Source organism: Microtus oregoni, unplaced genomic scaffold (genome assembly GCF_018167655.1).
Source record: "Microtus oregoni isolate MIOR12 unplaced genomic scaffold, Mior012 000011F_ref0000422, whole genome shotgun sequence".
Classification (NCBI taxonomy): domain Eukaryota; kingdom Metazoa; phylum Chordata; class Mammalia; order Rodentia; family Cricetidae; genus Microtus; species Microtus oregoni.
The window spans coordinates 17,150,436-17,171,327 of NW_024543070.1; the positions used below are offsets into that span (position 1 = coordinate 17,150,436).

The following is a 20,892-nucleotide window of genomic DNA, read 5'->3' on the forward strand; positions in this document are numbered from 1 at the left end:
ATATGATCCTCACATTAAATATATATTGAGCTAGTCTTTTTGGCAAAGCTTTTCTATAGTAACCAATACATATATATTAGTCTAAGTAAGGTCTACTTCCTACAGGAAACGTCAACAGGCAAAAATTAGCAAACATTAAACATCATATTTAAGCCAGGCGATGGTGGCGCACGCCTTTAATCCCAGCACTCAGGAGGCAGAGGCAGGCGGATCTCTGTGAGTTCGAGACCAGCCTGGTCTACAAAGCTAGCTCCAGGACAGGCTCCAAAGCCACAGAGAAACCCTGTCTCGACAAACCAAAAAAATCATATTTACTTTTCAAAATCTTCTGAAGATTAGTTGTACAATCCAACTGGAATTGTTGTAATAGTCTTATTGTTTCCAGGTTTAAAAAATGATTAAACATTACTGAAATTCTTTATGTAAAATAAAATTATATGGAAAGAAAAATGCTGATCTTTTGCTGACAAATAGCTTACAGATTCTCATTTTATTTATTTAAATAGTTTATTCCAGTTGAGGGAGAAGATTATATGAGAAGATGAGTAGTCGATCTCTTTATAAACAAATAGCTCCCTCCACCATATGGAAAATTTTGTAGAAATTATACAAAGCAGTAAGTTTATCTTTCAAAACTAAATTAACCTGATTTTTAACAGTTGATAGGTATTTGCAATTAACCAATAGTGTAGCAAAAGCTATTCTCAATTCTGAGAGCTCCCTAAAGTTGATCACTGAATTATAAATATCCAAAGAGAAAGACAGAAGGGGTAACTATGGAAGGAAGGAAACACACATGTGAATTAGATTGAAGGGGTAACTATGGAAGGAAATGCACACATAAATTTTAAACATCGGCAATGCCAGAAAAGGAGACCTAACATTTCCTACATTAGGTGTGCAGTGGTTATTTCCTATTGAGCTCACACGTTTGCCCAAAACAGAAAAAAAGAGGAGCAAGAGAATTTTTATTTTTCAATGGCAAGAACTCTTACCTATGTTTGTAAACAATAAACCCAAGAGAAGAGTTTTTATAATAGTAATTTTATGTTACTTCCTAATCTGAAAATGCAAAGCAACAAACACAATGCTTTCTGACCAAATGCATGGGGATTTTTTCAGAGCAGAGGGGTTCACAAGGACTTCTCAACACACATAACTTTTTATTGATATTTATTGAGCTCTACATTTTTCTCTGCTCCCCTCCTTGCTTCTCCCCTCTCCCATCAATCCTCCCCCAAGGTCCCCATGATCCCAATTTACTCAGGAGATCTTGTCTTCTTCTACTTTCTACTTCCCATATAGATTAGATCTATGTAATTCTCTCTTAGTGTCCGTATTGTTGTCTAAGTTCTCTGGGATTGTGGTCTGTAGGCTGGCTTTCTTTAAGAACCACCTATGAGTGAGTACACGTGATAATTGTCTTTCTGTCAACACAAATAATTTAAGGTGAAACTGTACCCAAGTTTCTGAATTGTTCCTCCCAATTCCAATGCTAACCTTTAGGGGGAAATGAATTATTCTCTATTAATATGATGTTCTGTTGTGGGAATCGAAAGGAAATTTTAACTGTAATTCTTTCTGTTTCAAGAATTTTAACAATAGCTATATATATCCAAGTGAAAACACTACTAAAATAATTTTTTTTTTGATTTTTCGAGACAGGATTTCTCCATAGCTTTTTTGGTTCCTGTCCTGGAACTAGCTCTTGTAGACCAGGCTGGCCTCAAACTCACAGAGATCCACCTGCCTCTGCCTCCCAAGTGCTGGGATTAAAGGCGTACGCCACCACCACCCGGCCATAAAATAAAATTTTTAACAATAAAGTTTTTAATTATGAAACCATAGGGGTGATAATCTATTTAGGCAAAGATTAAATTAATTGTTTACTACAGAAATATGACTAAAAAAAGAAATTAAACTTTCATATAAAAATAAAATAGTTGCAATTCAACAGAAAGAAAAAAACATAGTTGATGGGCTGTTGTAAAAATATTGATATGTAGTCATAAAATAATTATATATAAAATTATTTATTAAAATAATTAAAAATAATTATTTATAAATAATAAATAATTTAACTTATGTTTTCTGGCTCACACCTTTAATCTCAGCTCTAGGGAGGTAGAGGCAAGATAGATATATGTGAGTTCCAGTTCAGTTGGTTTACATAAATAGTCCCAAGCCAACAGGGGCTACATGTATGAGCCTGTCTCTAAACTTAGAAAGAAACATTTAAAAGCATGTCTTACACTCTGTGCTATGATATGCCCTAGATTAAGTGTGAGTATGCTTAAATGACAAGAAATCATGAAAACATTTTACAAGCAGAGTGCAGTCTCTCATACCTGTAAACCACCACTAGGGAGCCTAGGACAGGAGGATTCAGAGTTTGAGGGCAGCCAAGAATTATGGTATCAATGCTAGCCTGGGTTACATAGCTCAGCTCAGTCTCAAAAAATAAAGAGCAAAAGAAGAAAGGAAGGAAGAAAAAAGAAAGAAAAGAAAAAGGAAGGAAGACAAACATGGCTTAACAAAAAGAATCCGTGCTATGCAAGCGTAATGACCCCCATTGAAATCCCAAGAACCCATGAGTCCCATATGGTCCTGACTAGCCCCAGAACATGCAGGGGTGATCACAGGGATTGCTGGAGGTCACTCTCTGCTAGCTTAACTCCAGGCTCAGTGACAGACTGCGTCTCAAGGGAATAATGCATGAGCAGGCCACACACCCACACACACATACATAACACTTCATGTCCACAAAAGACTTGAAACTATTTTAGGTTAAGATAGAAGATTGCTGCATCAACTAATAAAACCTCTTATGGAATAACAGTGACTGCAATCCATTCAGTGTAAAGATATGTCCAAAGATATCACTTTAAAGATTTTACGTGTGAATGTTTTGCCTGCATATATGTATGTGCACCATGTGCCCATGGAAGTCAAAGGGTGTTGGCTCCCTGGAACTGAAGTTTCAAATGGTTATGAGCTATCCTGTAGGTAGATGGAATTGAACTCATGTCACACTCGGTACTCAAAACCACTGAATCAATGGGGTTAAGCCTGGGGTCTCTCCAGGCCCCAAAATATAGCTTTAAAAAAATTGTACTTTAAAGAACAGGAAACGGCACAGCTAAAAGTAGACTATGAATTTGTTAGGTTAATTGTATGTGTAACATTTAATTCTTAAATCTAAAATCATCACTCAAAAAGCCTTCAGGTATTCAATGCAGAAGAGTTAAAGAGAAAAATTACAGTTTGATTAAGAAACTCACATTCTCTGTAGAGCTGGGGCCCTGAGGTAGGCTGGGGCTGAAGGCCATCAGGTCGGTCTTGGGCGGACCCTCTCCAGAGCACACCCTCTGCCGCCTCTGCTGTGAGTATGACCAGGTTCCCACCGCGCTGGAGCACACCAGCACGGGCTTCCCCGGCCCACACACGCCCTCTGTGGGCGCCGCCGAACAGCGCAGCGCGGTGTACAGCAGCAGGGAGAGCACCAACAGGCTGGACACCGCGCAGATGGCGATGATCAGGTACACGTTGACATCCATCAGTTTGGAGTCTGAACCAGAGGTTCCAGCCAGAACCCTAGATGAGACCTTCGGTGTCTGGCTGTTCTCCACTAGAGACACCAAGAAGGTGGCTGTGGCGGTCAGTGCTGGCTCGCCGTGGTCCTTCACCAGCACCAGCAAGCGCTGGCGCGGCATGTCCGATTCATCCAGAACACGTGTTGTGCTGATCTCACCAGTGTATAACCCCACGCGGAACGGGCTGCGCGCAGCACCCGCCGCCAGCTGTAACTCATAGGACAACCACGCATTGTAGCCAGAGTCCGCGTCCACTGCACGCACCTTTGCAACTACGTGGCCTGAACTCACCGATCGGGACAACAATTCAATGGTCCCTCCGCCACCCTGAGGCCCCAGCAGCATGGGAGCATTGTCGTTCTCATCCAGCACAAACACCTGCAGAGTCACATTGCTGCCCAGGGAAGGCACACCAGCATCCCGCGCGCTCACCTGGAACTGCAGCAGCTCCAGCTCCTCATGGTCCAGAGGCTGCAGTGCGAACACCTTGCCGCTCTCCGCGTGCACAGACACGAAGCTCGACAGCGAGCGCTCGCCCACCCGCCTCTCCACCAGCGAGTAGGACACCAGCGCGTTCTCCTGCGCATCCGCATCCGTGGCCGACACCGTGAAGATGTGAGCGCCAGGCGGGTTGTTCTCCTTCAGGAACACCGTGTATTCGGGTTGCGCAAAGGCGGGTGCATTATCGTTCACGTCAGCCACCTCTACGGACACGCTGGCTGTGGCCCACAGCGAGGGCGAGCCCCCATCCCGGGCTGTCACCACCACCTTATAGTAAGCTGTGGTCTCTCTGTCCAGGGCGCTGTCCAGCACGAGCGAATAGTAATTCTTGAAGGTGGACATCAGTTTGAAGGGGGCATGCGGGATAACAGAGCAGGTCACCTGGCCATTAGCGCCCGAGTCGCGATCAGACACACTAATCAGGGCAATGACAGTCCCCAAATGAGCATCCTCTTTGATAGGCACAAACAGCGATGTTATGGCCATTTCGGGCACGTTATCATTTACATCCACTAGTTTCACTATAACTTTACAGTGTCCTGCTAGTGGGAATGTACTTCTGTCCACGGCGTCAATATTAATTTCATATAATTTGCGGTCTTCGTAATCCAGCTCCCCCTTAACTTTTATTTCTCCGCTAGTAGAATCTATTGTAAATTTAGATTTTACATCATCTAGAACAAGATTACTGAAGAAATACAGTATTTCACTATTAATTCCCTCATCCGCATCTGAAGCGTTAAGTTTAACTACTAATGTCTCGTTGGGTGTATTTTCCAACAATCTAACGTTATAAATAGCTTTATCAAACTTCGGAGCGTTATCATTAGCATCCAGTACGTCAATCAGTAACTGTACAGTACCTGTTAGTTCAGGTTTCCCTCCATCGGTTGCAATCAATAACAAACGATGCTCTTGAGCTTCTTCTCTGTCTAAAGGCTTCTTCAAAACTAGCTCTAAGACGTTTGTTTCTTCTTCGTTTCTTTTAAGATCCAAGTCAAAATATTCATTAGGGTTTAACTTATAGCTCAAGGCTGCATTGGCTCCTATATCCATGTCAGATGCGCCCTCTACCGGAAACCGCGAGTCTGGAATTCTTGACTCTAAAATAAGTAATCTTTGTTCTGGTCGGGAAAATCTAGGCGGGTTGTCGTTAATGTCCCTCACCTCCACCTCCACGTGGAAAACCTGCAGCGGCCGGTCCACGATTACCTCCAGGTGGATGCTACACTCCGCGCTCCGCCCGCACAACGCCTCCCGGTCGATCCGAGAATTCACAAACAAAATGCCACTCTGCAGATTTACCTCCAGAAGGTCCCCGCGGTCCTTGGATGCCACCCTGAACAGGCGGGGCACCAGCTCCGCCAGCTCCAGCCCCAGGTCCTGAGCGATGCGGCCCACGAAGGTTCCGTGTTTGGCTTCCTCAGAGATGGAGTAGTGGAGCTGGCCGCTCCCTGCCTCCCAGGCTGTGAGGAGCACAAAGGAGATGAGCAGGCGCCGGAATCCCGGACTTCCTTGCTGAGAATATAGCATCGCAGTCTTGTTCCACTTCTCCAGTCTTTATTGCAGCACCAAGAAAATCCTTTGAAAACTTAATTCCAATTTAATATCCTCGCTTTTTGTGTGTGTGTGAGCTTCTGTAGCAAGGTCGAAAATGAAAGGCCCTTTTTCTAAGTAAAACGTATTCTCCGTTTCCTTTTGACGTTGGAAGAGAAGAAAATATCGTGGTGTCTAGCGACATCATGTGGCTAAAAGGGTAAGTATTTTATTTTGGTCTGTTTTATTCACTTACCTTTTATTAGTGAAATATTTCTCAATACTACTCAATTTCAATTACATGTTTTCTATGCTTCGGTATAGCCCTCTTCTCTATCTAAATATCACTTTATTAACCAGGGTTTCTACCTTAATTGCATTACTTCCCAATCCCCAGATTTTCTGCTGATGGTCTTCCAATTGGACTTAACTTTATAAAGACAACCTAAAAAAAACATCAACAAGATTATACCACTGCATATCGATCTATCTTCAGTAAAGACACCCAAAGTAATTTGTTTTACCTATTTTGTTATAGAGGAGTTTATACTCAAACTGATCAAAGAAAATCTTTTAATAGTTATTATTTTCAATGGTTAGTTGTTGAGTAGTGTTGTTTTCATATTCATCTATCACCTAATTTTTTTTTAATTTTCTGTATCCCCTTAATGGACTTATACTGCTTCAGTACTAATTGAAGAAAATTTTCTAAATTTCAGAGTTTAATACTGGTGATTTATTGATGCTGTCTTTTAAAATAACTAAGAGTTTAAATATGATACTAACTTGGGCTCCTTCTTGAAATCTATCCAAATTTGTGAGCATTTAGCTCTTTAATCTTTTTCAACACCTACCAATTTTTTTTGCTGTATTACTCTAATGTGGAGATTTTAATTGTCCAGATGTCATACAATTTGGTAAGCAACTTCACACCATTTTCAAGATACAGCATCCAAGTAGCAATTATTCGAGTTGCTATTAATATGTAAATTGTATAATCACCTATCTTACATCTATTCAACAAATAGAATCATAATATTGATTGAGAAGCAGTGTGCCACAAGAATATTTAGGATCCAGTAAAGGCAATGGTATAGTCAATGGAGAAAGGGCGTTGCTCATACGGAACAGAGTTTACATTTTATACAGATGTGTGGAAGACAGAAGCCTCTTAACATTTGGCTCATCTTTGTACCTGTTGGAATCAAGTCCGTATTTGTCATTTTGTAGTTGATTCTTAATTTTGAGGATTTCTTTCTCAGTTACTACATTCTAAATCCCACAGAAGACATGAAGGAAAGAGCCTTTAAATCTTCTAAGTCATTCTTTCAGTCAGTTATTAAAGAATACTGTCTTGGCTGGCCCAACTCACTGGTCCTTTTCCTGGATATTTTGGTAGTAGTCAAGAGTGGTAGCACATGCCTTTACCCCCGCACTCTATGATTCACTTTACTCTGTGTTGCCCGACAAAGTATAATAAAAGTAATGATAGGAGACACACAGCTTAAATGTTCACAACACTCATCATTACAGATAGCACAGGAGTGAAAAGTAAACTACTATTTATTTCCATTCAATCGTTCTCAATAATGACAGGCATATTTCCTAATTGCACATCAAGCAAATATTTTAGTAGGTTCTCTGAAAGAAACTATCATTCAGAACAACTGCAACTTTCCATGTACAATCTAGAATTCAATTCAATATTATTGGCCCTAATAAGAAGGTTATGAGAAGAAAAACATGGGGTGACAGATGATTCAATGACCTGAGAGGTCACAAATAACTATAATTACTGTGTTAATTAAATTCACAAAAGTAACAATTTTTTTTAAAAAAAGGAAAACAAGGCTTTAAAACTGAAAAGGCACTGATGGAAGTGAAGAATTCAGTTGATGACGTGGATGGTAGCCCAGACTAATAAGAAAATAGTAAGGCGTGTGGTCCACACCTTTAACCCCAACACTCCAGAGACAGAGGAGGCAGATCTCAGAGTTTGAGGCCAGCCTGGTCTACTACAGAGCAAGTTTCAGGACAGCCAGGGCTACACAGAAAAAATTGGTCTCAAAAAAAATCAAAGAAGAAGAAGAGAAGAAGAAAAAATGACTAAGTAAGGGAAAAGTTGCAATAACATACATAAGAATCATGCAGCAAAGAGCATCAGTGACTTAAAAGCACAAATTCAATGTAAAATGAAGACTATGGAGAAAAGATTTAACATATATGCTGTGATTCCCAGGAGAGTAATGCAAGTTAGAAATGATATTTGAAGGTATACTAATAAATATTAATTTTAAATTGATAAAGTATCAACTCACAGATACAAAATGTTGTGATAACTTCAAAGAAGATTTTAAAAGTAAATCAAAGCTGATCAGATAATGTAAGGTTATTGACAATTTCAAAACAAAGAAAGAATTTTAAAAAGAGCTTTAAAAAGAGGAAAAATCACACTCTATCAATAATAAATTCAGTTGTCATATTCTTAAGAAAGAACTATAAAAAAGTTATCTTGAAAGTTATGGGAAAATAACTGCCAACTCAGCATTAAATACCCAGCAAAACTATTTCGCAAAGGTGGAATTGAAATACTATATCTGAACATGCAAAACATGGGGATTTCTTCATTATCAAACCACAGGAAAGGAAATATTCAAGAACTTTTTCAGAAGAAATATAACTTTTTAACAAGAAACACGAGCATAAATGGACATTAACGGTACAAAAGTGATCATTGTATGTCTGGGATCTGTATCCAATTCAAAAGCATGAAGTGGGAGCAGATGAACCGTATGATTTCCCAACGCCCACTCAAAGTTACTGTACATTACAAGTATTGGCTTATGCTTTAACCAGTCCATAGTGAGCATTATAATCTCTAGGAAACCAAAGAGAAAACTAAAAGAAAACATGAGTTTAAGACACACGTTAGAGCTACAGACATCAGTAGGAAGGGGTTGTATGAGATCCAAGACCCTTCTTTCCCTAAAAAAGGACACTCTGCCAAGACTACACCACCTTGTGCCAATCAGGAGAAACCTAAAAATGAAGCCAGACACTTCTGCCCTCCAGAGGAGCTCAAAGCTCTCATTCCAAAGCAGACGAGAAGCGCAAGGACTTCTCATCATATTCTTTTCTCTCAGCACAGTACCACTCACTCAGGGAGAAGCAACAGCTTCTGCCATCTCTCCAAGGAGTGGGACATGTGTTCTACATCCTACGTTTCAGGGGGCAGAGCACTACCTGAAGGGCTGGTCTCTTTCTCACGACTCAGAGCACAATTGTAAGCCAGCGTATTGCAGGATGAGTGAGGGAAACCAGTAGCAGTCAATGCGTCACAGGGCCTGCAGTTCACCTGCCCTACCCTAGCAGCTTCTCTCATGAGGAGAAGAGAAGAGTGGAGTAAGGACCCAATATCATGATATCTCAGCGGGAAAATCAAGAAATTCTTTCCTGTCTCACCCAAATCAGCACCCTGATAGAGCACACAAGATTTTAGGTGCCTGGAAATGACTCAGAACAATAACACAATGTTGCACCTGGGTGTGGGTGCACAGCTTTAATCCCGGCCCTTGGGGGCAGGGGTAGGAGTATCTTTGTGATTTCCAGGTCAGCCTTGCCTACTTAATGAGTTCCCTGCAGCCAGGCCTTCTAGTGAGACCCTGTGTGGAAAAGAGGAAAGAGGAGAGGAGACACTGCCACTCCACGGTAGTCACAGCGCAAAGAACCCACACCAGTGGGACCAGCGTTTATGAGCTCAGGACAAAAGCAATCAGTGGCTCGCTCCTGCTAGGACTTTGGGCATAAAACTACAGAAAATATACATCTGTCTAAATGGCTGGATGGAGCCCAGGTTCTTAGACAATTGACGAATAAGGGCCTTTACCTGCACAAAGGTAGGTCAGAGAGATTGGGAGAGGTGGCTGGGTTCTTCTACAAATAAGGGAATGCCAAGACCATATAACAATAGGGGGGGAATAAACAAGACAACACAAAAGAATTTCTGCTATCTACAAAAAGCAAGTATGAAGACATAGAGGCCAGTGTATTCTGACAGTGTTTAAGTAACCAACACAAAATGTCCAATGAACTCAAGAAAATAGAACATTAACAGAAAAGAATTTCAACAGAGATGGAGTCGTTGCCTTAATGCAATTCAACAGCACACATTACCAGGAAAAGACACAGTAGCTTTAAAGTGGAATGTTTGAATTTACTCAGGAAGAGAGTAAAAACTAAAACAGAACCTTAAAGACTGAAGAAGGACTAAGAGACTTACGGGATCAAAAGAGTGAGCCAATATGTGGGCAGTGATTCACAGAGAGAGAAGAGGAAAACAAGCAGAAATCTTAGAGAATGTATGGCCTAAATGCTCCAAATCTGGGCATGAAATGGATAGAGCAAAGAACCTTAAGGTAGTTCAGCTAGGATGAAGCTGAGTAAAGCCTCATCTACACGCTCATTGCTAAGAGTCGACAATAAAGAGAGAATTTTGACCACAGCAAGGAACATATACAAGGGAACACTGATAAAGCTTATCAGAAGATTTCTCAGCGAAAAATTTGCACGCTAGAAGATATATTCAAAGTCCTGAAGGAAAATGACCACCGAGCAAGAATCCCATGTCCAGTAATAAATAAAATTGTGAAGAAAATGAAAAACCACATATGAAAATTCAAATTAAAGACGATAGTAAGACTGACCTTTCCAGAGGAATCCCCTGTGGGCTGCAATTGATCCTCTCTGTCCCTTGAATCAGATAAACTGGGGCTGAAGGCCATGAGGTCAGTCTTAGGTGGGTACTCCCCAGAGCACACCCTTTGCCTTCTTTGCTGAGAGTACGACCAGCTCCCCACTGCGCTGGAGCACACCATTACTGGTTTTCCAGGCACACACACGCTCTCATTGGGAACAGTGGAGCAGCGCAGAGCGGTGTACAGCAGCAGGGTGAGTACTAACAGGCTGGACACCGCGCAGATGGCGATGATCAGATACACGTTGACATCTACCAGTGATGCCTCCGAGTTTGTGACACTCGTGGACACTCGCGATGGAGTCTTTGGTACCTGGCCATTCTCTACCAGCGTCACCAACACCGTGGCGGTAACAGTCATTGCTGGATCACCATGGTCCTTCACCAGCACCAGAAGGTTCTGGCGCAGCGAATCCGCCTCATCCAAGATGCGCGTGGTACTAATCTCGCCCGTGTACAGACCCACCCGGAAAGGGCTACGGGAATTGCCTGCCGGCGACTGTAGCTCATAAGACAGCCATGCATTATAGCCAGAATCCGCATCCACCGCGCGCACCTTCGCCACTACATGGCCCGCACCCACTGACCTTGACACCAGCCGGCTCACCACTCCACCAGACACTCCCGCCTCGGGTTCCAGCAGCAGGGGCGCATTGTCATTCTCATCCAGCACAAACACCTGCAGAGTCACATTGCTGCCCAGGGAAGGTACACCAGCATCCCGCGCGCTCACCTGGAACTGCAGCAGCTCCAGCTCCTCATGGTCCAGAGGCTGCAGAGCAAACACCTTGCCGCTCTCCGCGTGCACAGACACGAAGCTCGACAGCAAGCGCTCGCCCACCCGCCTCTCCACCAGCGAATAGGACACCAGCGCGTTCTCCTGCACATCTGCGTCCATGGCCGACACCGTGAAGATGTGCGCACCAGGCGGGTTGTTCTCCTTTACGAACAACGTGTATTCGGGCTGCGCGAATGCAGGCGCGTTGTCGTTTATGTCAGCCACCTCCACGGACACGCTGGCGGTGGTCCACAGCGAGGGCGAGCCCCCATCCCGGGCTGTCACCACCACCTTATAGTCAGGTGTGGTCTCTCTGTCCAGGGCGCTGTCCAGCACGAGCGAATAGTAATTCTTGAAGGTGGACACCAGCTTGAAGGGGACATGAGGGGTCAGGGAGCAGGTCACCTGCCCGTTGACACCCATGTCCCTATCAGACACACTGATGAGCGCGATGACGGTGCCCACTGGAGCATTCTCTAGGATTGGAAGCGACAGAGATTTGAATTCCAGCTCTGGGACGTTATCATTGATGTCTTCAACTTCTACAATAACTTTACAGTGTCCGGAAAGCGGGACTTGTCCCTTGTCAATGCCCTCTATGAGAATTTCATAGGATTTGCATTCTTCAAAATCAATGGATCCCTTTACAGCAATCTGTCCTGTAACTGGGTCTATGTGGAATTTGCGTTTCACGTTTGGTGAAACATCCGTCGAAAATGAGTACATAATATCTCCATTCACACCTTCGTCTAAATCAGAGGCATTGACTTTGACTACCAGTGTCCCATTTGGGACGTTTTCGGGTAACTTCACCGTGTAGAGGGATCTGTCAAAAACTGGAGAATTATCGTTGATGTCCAGCACTGTAACGAGTAACTCAACAGAGCCGGTCAGCTCGGGTTTGCCTCCGTCGGTGGCTGTGAGCAATAGAAAAATCTCTGGAGTTTCCTCTCGGTCTAAGGATTTTCGTAATACAAGTCCAAGACCTTTTACCCGTTCATCGGTGGATGGTTTTTCCAAAGAAAAATAGTCATTGGGACTTAGCCTATAAGTCAGCAGAGCATTGGTTCCAATATCTGCATCTGATGCGCCCTCTAGTGGAAACCAAGTGTCAAGAGGCCTTAATTCTGCAATGTACAGATTCTTTTGTGTCGCAGGGAATATGGGAGGATTGTCGTTAATGTCCCTCACCTCCACCTCCACGTGGAAAACCTGAAGCGGCCGGTCCACGATCACCTCCAGGTGGATGCTACACTCCGCGCTCCGCCCACACAGCGCCTCCCGGTCGATCCGAGAATTCACAAACAAAATGCCATTCTGCAGATTTACCTCCAGAAGGTCCCCGCGGTCCTTGGACGCCACCCTGAACAGGCGGGGCACCAGCTCCACCAGCTCCAGCCCCAGGTCCTGAGCGATGCGGCCCACGAAGGTTCCGTGTTTGGCCTCCTCGGGGACGGAGTAGTGGAGCTGGCTGTTCCCTCCCTTCCAGATTGCAAGAAGCAAAAAAGAGAAAAGCAGGCGCCGTGATTCTTGGCCACTTCCCCAGAAAAAATCCATCTCAAGTGCACAATCCTTTGTTCTGATCAGGGATCCTCTCAGAGATAGAGCTCTTATCCGTCAGTCCACCGCCACTGCATCCTCCATTGTCCAGATCCGGGATGGTGTATGCAGCTTTCCGGGAAGAATGGAAATGGTTTTTCCTTTAGTCTGTCTCCTGTCGGATTTATTTTATGGTAAAGAGCGACATCATGTGGCCCCAAACTGTAAGTATGAGTTCCTGAAAAGTACAACACTAAAAATTGCCTTTTTTATTCCTTCAGCCTCTCAAATAGGTTTTTCCGCTTTGCAAAATAGAGTTATATTTTGCAGGTATGCGTTCTGTACCAGTGATTAAATGTGTGTGATCTTTTGTTTTACCAGAACATCAACTTCTAATACGATAGAAATTCTTTTTTCATGTAGGTTTTAAGTATTTACAGAGACCCAACTGTCATTAATATAAACTTTGTAAACATGCAGTGGTGAGGTGTAGATTAGGGAAATTCATGACAGATCCCTCGTGCACCATCAAATGATGGGTTATGATTGCTAATGACACTCTGTTCATTCTTGGGTTTGCAGTGTTGGTTCTGAATCTTGAGAGAAGCAATATTTACGGAACCACTGATTCTAAGAATAAGTCATCCAAAGGGAAGTTTGCAGATACTGTTTTAAGCAATCAAAGTCTGTTAGCGTTCGATTGACTTTCTTCCCGGAATCACAGAAAGGCTTGATGTCCATGGGAGATTTAATTTGGAATTTGAAACAGGTAGTAAGTAGTTTGTGTTGAAGAACTTTCTACATTATTTTATTCTAAGGCACTTCCCCTCCTATGAGCAAATGTGGTAGTCTCATTTGTCTTCTCAAAGTTTGTAAATTTCAGGTGCTTTCTGGGGTTCAACTGCCTAGATTTCTATTTCCTCACATTGTTCTCATGTATTTTAGTCAAAGAGGATAACTTCTTACCTCTGAAAGAGCATTCATTAGCAAACAGACACACCCTCTTTGTCCATTAAGTAATGGGTTCAGAAAATAAGAGTCTCTGTGTAATTTGTTTCCATAAGACATAAAGTTAAACAAATTTAACTCTCTACAAACCAATCTCACACACCTTGTAACCATTTTGAAAGCTCCCCAAATTATGAGACATTTTATGATTAAAGCAATTGGACAGTTATTTTACCCTCTTTGATTATCTGCAACACCAAGACTGCGTTGTTAGGCCCATTTGTTTCTTTAATCTCTCCTTCACAGCCCTTTAAGTATGTGTGCCCTCTTTTGAAATAATACTTTTAATGTAAAGTATTATATTTAATATTAGTACCTCAGAGGTATTCAAATAATGTTTTGCAGGATATTTACCCAACACAACTGGTTTTCTTTTTTTTTTCATGTTTGAGACAGGGTTTTATTTACCCCAGGATATCCTTGAACTCACATTGTAGCCATGGTGGACCCTAAATATCTGACTCCCCTGCCCTGAGTGCTATAACACAGGCATGAACCACCAGGGTGCTGGGCACAGAACTCAGTGCTTCTTGCAAACTAGACAAGCCCTTTAGAAATGGACTACATCCCCAGTCCCGGTTCATTTATTATCTTCTTAATAAAATATGTTAATGAAAGGTTAAAACTCATGGGTCTCAACACTTTAACTTTCTAGAGATAGAAATCTATAGGAGATATAAATCTATATAAGACACTGACCTGAATAGGATATATTTCAATTTAAGAAGTCTGGGTTTTACCTTAACCTTCATGCCACATTTTGCCAGGCATGATCTTTGATTCATCCAGGGTTTTAATGGACAATGGAGAGTTCCCAACAAATAAAGTTATTTTTATACAGCCTTAGCAAAGGAGGAGATGGTGGAGGTGCCTCTGCAGACTACTTTTGCATCTTAAATTCATAAGTCTCTTTCTTCCAAGTTTGTTTAGATTTTAAAAAAAATCAAGTTATCAAAAAAATAATTTTAAGCCTCCCTCTCTGTGAAAAGCCTCTATCCTTTCCTCTCTCACTCACATAAACACTAATTTCTGAATCTAAACAGAAATAAACATACTCTCACTGAATGGCCAAAGGATTCTTTTTCAAATTATCAAAGATGTAAAACATACTGAAAGAAGCCACAAGAAGTACATTCCCTTCGTTTTATTTACAGAGCCTGTAGATGTGTAGGTTGAGGATGCAACAGACTGGGAATGGATATTTGTGACAGTTGGTCTTCATTGTTAACTTGATTTCCAACAACCCTAATGGCAGCCACCCTCTGAGTGTATCCGTGAGAGATATTCTGGGTACGTTAATTGAGGTGAGAAGATTAATTCTGAAAGTGGGCAAAACCATCCCACAGCTGGGTTCTTGCTTTGAATCAAAAGCAGAAAGAGCTGTGCACTGGTGTTCAACACTCTCTGCTTCCTGACTACAGGCACAAGCTGACCTGCTGCCAAGACTTCCCCGTCATGATGGACCGTACCCTGGAACTGCGAGCAAAAGCAAACCTTTCCTTTTCAAAGTTGATTTTATCAGGAGTTTGTCACAGATGCAAGATAAATAACTAATACAATACTTATTTGAAACAAATACATATTAAATAAACACTTTGCAGCCAATGAAAAGAATTGGGGGGGGGGGGTAAAAAGCAGTTGCCATGAAAACTTGCAATTGAGTTTGATCCCCAGAATACATGGAGGAAAGATAGTTGTCAACTCCTGCAACTTGCCCTCTGATCTCTATATGTGTGACACACATGTGCATTAATTAATTGGTCAACAAATCAATTAATTATTCTCTTTTATAACTCAAATACATAGCTATAGAGAAAAGGAAACCCTTCAAATTTATTCAAGCCATCTTCACTGAAGTTCAAGTCCAAGTGGACTGTTTGAAATCCTATCTCAAAATTATTCAAAAAAGTATATCTTTGGAAGTATTTTAATCAAGCGTTTCAAGAAGAGCTGGATTAGAAGATGAAAGGAAGAGGAACTCTGGATGACCCTGTGACCTACAGCAGGATGATAACAAACTGATAAAGTAAGTATTGAATTGAGGTTGGATGTGCCACGGCAGATACTTGATGAATGAAAGAGCAGAGAAGGATAATTCTGGGAGAGAAAATGGAAATGGGAAAGAGAAAAGAGAAAGAAAACATATTTCATATGCTGGACTAATCACATGTATGAAGCGCTAATCGGGTTTTATTTGAGTATTAGTTCTCTCTGGAAACAAGGGGAACTGGATGGGAGTCCAAGTATTTTGTAAGAGAAATGGACATATGCATTGCAAAAAATAACTGAAGAATAGTCCCACTTAAGTTTTATTTGCTATCAATTATCTGAAGGTTTCTTATTGCAAAGCAGATAGATATTCATGGCCCAAACTGAAAATAACTTCACGATATTAAAGATATGTTTCAATTTTCAGGGCAAAAATAGGAGGATAACATATGAAATGTGTTTTTATGAAAGGTGTTTTCAGAACCTGTTTCACTTTTATTCTCATCATTTTTAATGTAACACTTAAAGTGTCACTATGGAGAGACGAGATAGCTAGCGGTTAAGAGCACCTATGTGCATGTACCAAACACATACACAATTTCAATCACTGTGGAATAAAATGTAATACTCTCACAATATATTCAAATGTTTTCAAAATAATATTTTTAATCTAATGAAAAACCATTTTCAATTTGGGTAATTTGTTAAAAACAAGTCTGTATATAATTTTTAAACTACGATCCCAGTAAAATTTCTTCAGCGTTAGCCCCATCTTGTAGTTGAAAGGATCTTAATGTCCTGTGAGTGATAAGTCAAATAAAATTCTTACTGGTGACCATCTCTGAATACCAACCATGATTAACGAATGGTTCAGTAAGTGGGCCAGTGACTGTTCTACTAGTTCTTCCTAAAAATCCTTGAAAAAGAAGAAAAGATGCTGAAGCTTTGCACAGGGGTTAGTGACAGGGAGCTGGAGCCAGGGGCTCTACGTGATGCCATTCACACAAGAAGAGAATGGTTCCAATTTGTACACAGACTATGGGAAAATAACCCTATCACCGTATTTATCAACAAACACACTTGTCACTTCAGCACACAATTTAGACAAGAACCTACAGTTCTAGTGGCAAAATTAGTAAGTGTAAAGGGCTCAACAGAAAGAACGTGAATAAAATAATTTTAACCCATCTCCAAGGAGTAAAATGTTAGCATATAAAACGAGACCAATTTAGAGGGGGAAATTACTCACTTTGACGGAGAAATCAATATCTGAGACCAGTTTGTCCTCTTTTTCCTGATTAACTGGGCAAGGTGTAAGACTTGGGCTGAAGGCCATGAGGTCGGCCTTGGGCGGACCCTCTCCAGAGCACACTCTTTGTCTCCTCTGCTGTGAGTATGACCAGGTCCCCACCGCGCTGGAGCAAACCAGCACGGGTTTCCCAGGACCGCAGGAATCCTCTGCGGGAGTCGCCGAGCAGCGCAGCGCCGTGTACAGCAGCAGCGTGAGCACCAACAGGCTGGACACCGCGCAGATGGCGATGATCAGGTACACGTTAACATCCACCAGCGATGCCTCCCTGCCCGCAGAATTCACCAAAGTCCGTGATGGGGCATTTGCCGTGTGCCCAGTCTCCACCAGAGACACTAGCAAGGTGACTGTGGCTGTCAGCACTGGCTCGCCATGGTCCTTCACCAGCACCAGTAGGCGCTGTTTTGGCGCATCTGTCTCGTCTAGAACACGAGTGGTGCTGATTTCACCTGTGTACAGACCCACCCGGAACGGAAGGCGCCCGCTGCCTGTGGCCGACTGCAGCTCATAGGACAGCCAAGCATTGTAGCCAGAGTCCGCATCCACTGCGCGCACCTTTGTCACCACATGCCCTGCACCCACTGTCCGTGACACCAGTTCGCTCATTGTGCTGCCCGCCTGAGGCCCCAGCAGCGTGGGAGCATTGTCGTTCTCATCCAGCACAAACACCTGCAGAGTCACATTGCTGCCCAGGGAAGGCACACCAGCATCCCGCGCGCTCACCTGGAACTGCAGCAGCTCCAGCTCCTCATGGTCCAGAGGCTGCAGAGCAAACACCTTGCCGCTCTCCGCGTGCACAGACACGAAGCTCGACAGCGAGCGCTCGCCCACCCTCCTCTCCACCAGCGAGTAGGACAGCAGCGCGTTCTCCTGCGCATCCGCGTCCGTGGCCGACACCGTGAAGATGTGCGCACCAGGCGGGTTGTTCTCTTTCACGAAAACCGTATATTCAGGCTGTGCGAACGCGGGCGCATTGTCATTCACGTCAGCCACCTCCACGGACACGCTGGCTGTGGCCCACAGAGAGGGCGAGCCCCCATCCCTGGCTGTCACCACCACCTTATAGTCAGGTGTGGTCTCTCTGTCCAGGGCGCTGTCCAGCACGAGCGAATAGTAATTCTTGAAGGTGGACACCAGCTTGAAGGGGACTTGAGGGGTCAGGGAACAGGTCACCTGCCCATTGGTTCCAGAGTCACGGTCTGACACACTGATCAGGGCAATCACGGTGCCAGGTGCAGAATTTTCTAAAACGGGAATTGATAGTGATTTGATGACCAATTCAGGCACATTATCGTTAACGTCCACAATTTCAACGAGAACCGTGCAGTGGTCTGTCATTGGAGGGGTTCCCTTGTCTGCTGCCTCTACCTGGATTTCAAAAGATTTTGTTTCCTCGAAATCTATGTTGTCTTTCACAGTGATGTGTCCATTAACCGGGTCTAAGTGGAATTTTGACAGGATCTCAGCTGGCATATCCGTGTGGAAAGAATATACAATGTCCTTATTTACTCCTTCATCCAAATCAGAGGCGTTGACATCCACTACTACGGTACCATTTGGTGCGTTTTCGGATAATCTGACTTTGTAGAGCGTCCTCTCAAACGCCGGGGCGTTGTCGTTCACATCTAGGACAGTGATCTTCACTTGAGTGGTGCCAGTTAGCTCCGGTTTCCCGCCATCAACTGCCGTTATCAGTAAATGATGTTCGGGAATGTCCTCTCGATTTAAAAGTTTTTTCAACACGAGTCCCAGGGATTTAACTTCCTCATCTTTTCTTTTGACGTCCAAAGTAAAATACTCACTAGAGTTAAGACTGTAAGTCAACAATGAATTTGTTCCGATATCTTTGTCTGAAGCGCCCTCTAGCGAAAACCGAGAGCCAAGCTGTCGAGATTCAGAAATAAACAGATTCTTTATAGCCACTGGAAATACCGGCGGGTTGTCATTAATGTCCCTCACCTCCACCTCCACGTGGAAAACCTGAAGCGGCCGGTCCACGATCACCTCCAGGTGGATGCCACACTCCGCGCTCCTCCCGCACAGCGCCTCCCGGTCGATCCGAGAATTCACAAACAAAATGCCATTCTGCAGATTTACCTCCAGAAGGTCCCCGCGGTCCTTGGATGCCACCCTGAACAGGCGGGGCACCAGCTCTGCCAGCTCCAGCCCCAGGTCCTGAGCGATGCGGCCCACGAAGGTTCCGTGTTTGGCCTCCTCAGGGACGGAGTAGTGGAGCTGGCCGCTCCCTGCCTCCCAGGCAGAGAGGAGCAGAAGCCAGAGCAGCAAACGCTGATCTTCTCTCCAAGAAAACACCATCGCAAGCCCGTTCCAAACGTTTGGTCGCTCTCACACTGATCCAGAATTTCTTAAATATTCTCAGTTTTTTTATTCTTCACATCTTAAACCCCATACCGTTACCATTTTGTCTGAGACTGCGACGAAAAGGATCATGTGAATGTGTAAAACCAGCTGCGTTTAATGAAGGAACTTGTGGTGGACAGCGACACCAAGTGGCTAAATGTGTAAGTATTTAATGTGTTTATTTTCTTATATGTCTAATTTGAATTGTCCCCAGATTTTGTGTTTTGACCTGTGATTTCCTTCAAGTAGTCACCAAAGAGTTTGTTTTTAACCAGAACATAGCCTTACATTTTTTATAAAATCTCTCCGATTCATGGCTTCACTGCTAATAATGGGCTCTCTGTATGATAGGCACACAGTTGCTCTCAACGAAGTTTTCCCATTAAATTTTCACAACAATCTTCTAAGATGAATTTTAATATGAATCATTGATTACAAGTACATACAGACTAAAATCAAAAGGGGCTTTAACTTATGGTGTCAGGGTAAAATCCCATTCAGAATTACAGTCTCAAAGTACAAAAATGAAAGATAAGTCTTTGATATCTGTGACAATGAAGGTATAAGGTATGAAAATAGGTAATAAATGTGTGAATATCTATTAATACATGTTTTATATGATTTTGGTATTACCAACTTACTGAAAAATAGGCTGACTTGCAATTGTTAATTTAGAACATGTGTAAATCGCCCCCAGGTCCTTTATTCAAGCATAGCGTCTTTGTTAACTGTCTTTACTAGTATTTATATAAAGATGTCAGGTCGCACTCATTCATTTTCTTACTTACTGGGGATTGAAGCCAGTGCCTCAAGCACCTAGGCAAGAACCCTGCCACTGAGCTGTAACCCCAGCCCAGAGTTAGTCTTTCTCAGTGAAGTTCTTTTGTAGATGTATTTTCTGCCACAGGACAACACTGTGTGGTTTGGATATTTGTTATACTCACATTGCACCAATAAGGACATTGTTTTTAAATTTCAACACTGTGTATGCATTACAATTTACATGTATATTATAAAATGAAATGATTATGGTCCTAACGACCTCCTCCCTGGATGAATTTCTGTACCAAGTAGCTTCAAAAGGTTTCATGTGACTAAGGGTTGCAATGCACACCCATCATCCTAGGACGTAGGAGGCTGAGGCAGGAAGATCATGAGCTGAAGATCAGCCTAAAATCAGGACCCAACCCAAACAAACAGGATCTGAGAGATGGGTCCGTGGGAAAACCACATACTGTCAAGCCTGCCAACATGATTTCAAGCCCTGTGACACAATGACTCCTGAAATCTGTCTTCTGACTTGCACACGCACATCATGGTGTGCATGCACACTCACATCATGGTGTGCATGCACACTCACACACATACATCCACAAAACGTAAGTAAGTGTTAAGAGAGAAAAGGAAGAAAAGTTGAAAACATTGTCGATTTAAAAAAAAAGAAGACAAAGAGAAAATTAACTTTGGAACATGAGTCACTAGGCAATATTTTTAAGACTGGGCAATGAAATGTTCTTTTAAAATG

General features: G+C 42.9%; 2 protein-coding genes across 4 annotated transcripts in view; both read right to left on the reverse strand.

Moving 5' to 3' along the window:
* Positions 1-19,407, reverse strand: part of LOC121453419 (protocadherin gamma-C4) — a 725,389-nt gene extending 705,982 nt beyond the window's left edge. Inside the window, exon 1 of the mRNA XM_041660202.1 lies at positions 16,947-19,407. Coding sequence (XP_041516136.1) covers positions 16,947-19,322 — 2,376 coding nt within the window. The 5' untranslated portion in view covers positions 19,323-19,407. The remainder of the gene's footprint in view (positions 1-16,946) is intronic.
* The window catches only part of LOC121453417 (protocadherin alpha-4), a 207,780-nt gene that overhangs the window by 173,451 nt on the left and 13,437 nt on the right, over positions 1-20,892 (reverse strand). The window contains exon 1 of one of the 3 annotated variants that reach the window (XM_041660179.1): positions 10,334-12,806. The exons of 1 other annotated variant lie outside the window; for it this stretch is intronic. In XM_041660179.1, the coding sequence (XP_041516113.1) occupies positions 10,334-12,718 (2,385 nt within the window). In that variant the 5' untranslated portion in view covers positions 12,719-12,806. Of the gene's footprint in view, positions 1-3,281; positions 5,628-10,333; positions 12,807-20,892 lie in introns of those variants that run through there. One more of the 3 variants, XM_041660180.1, reaches the window with a different exon arrangement.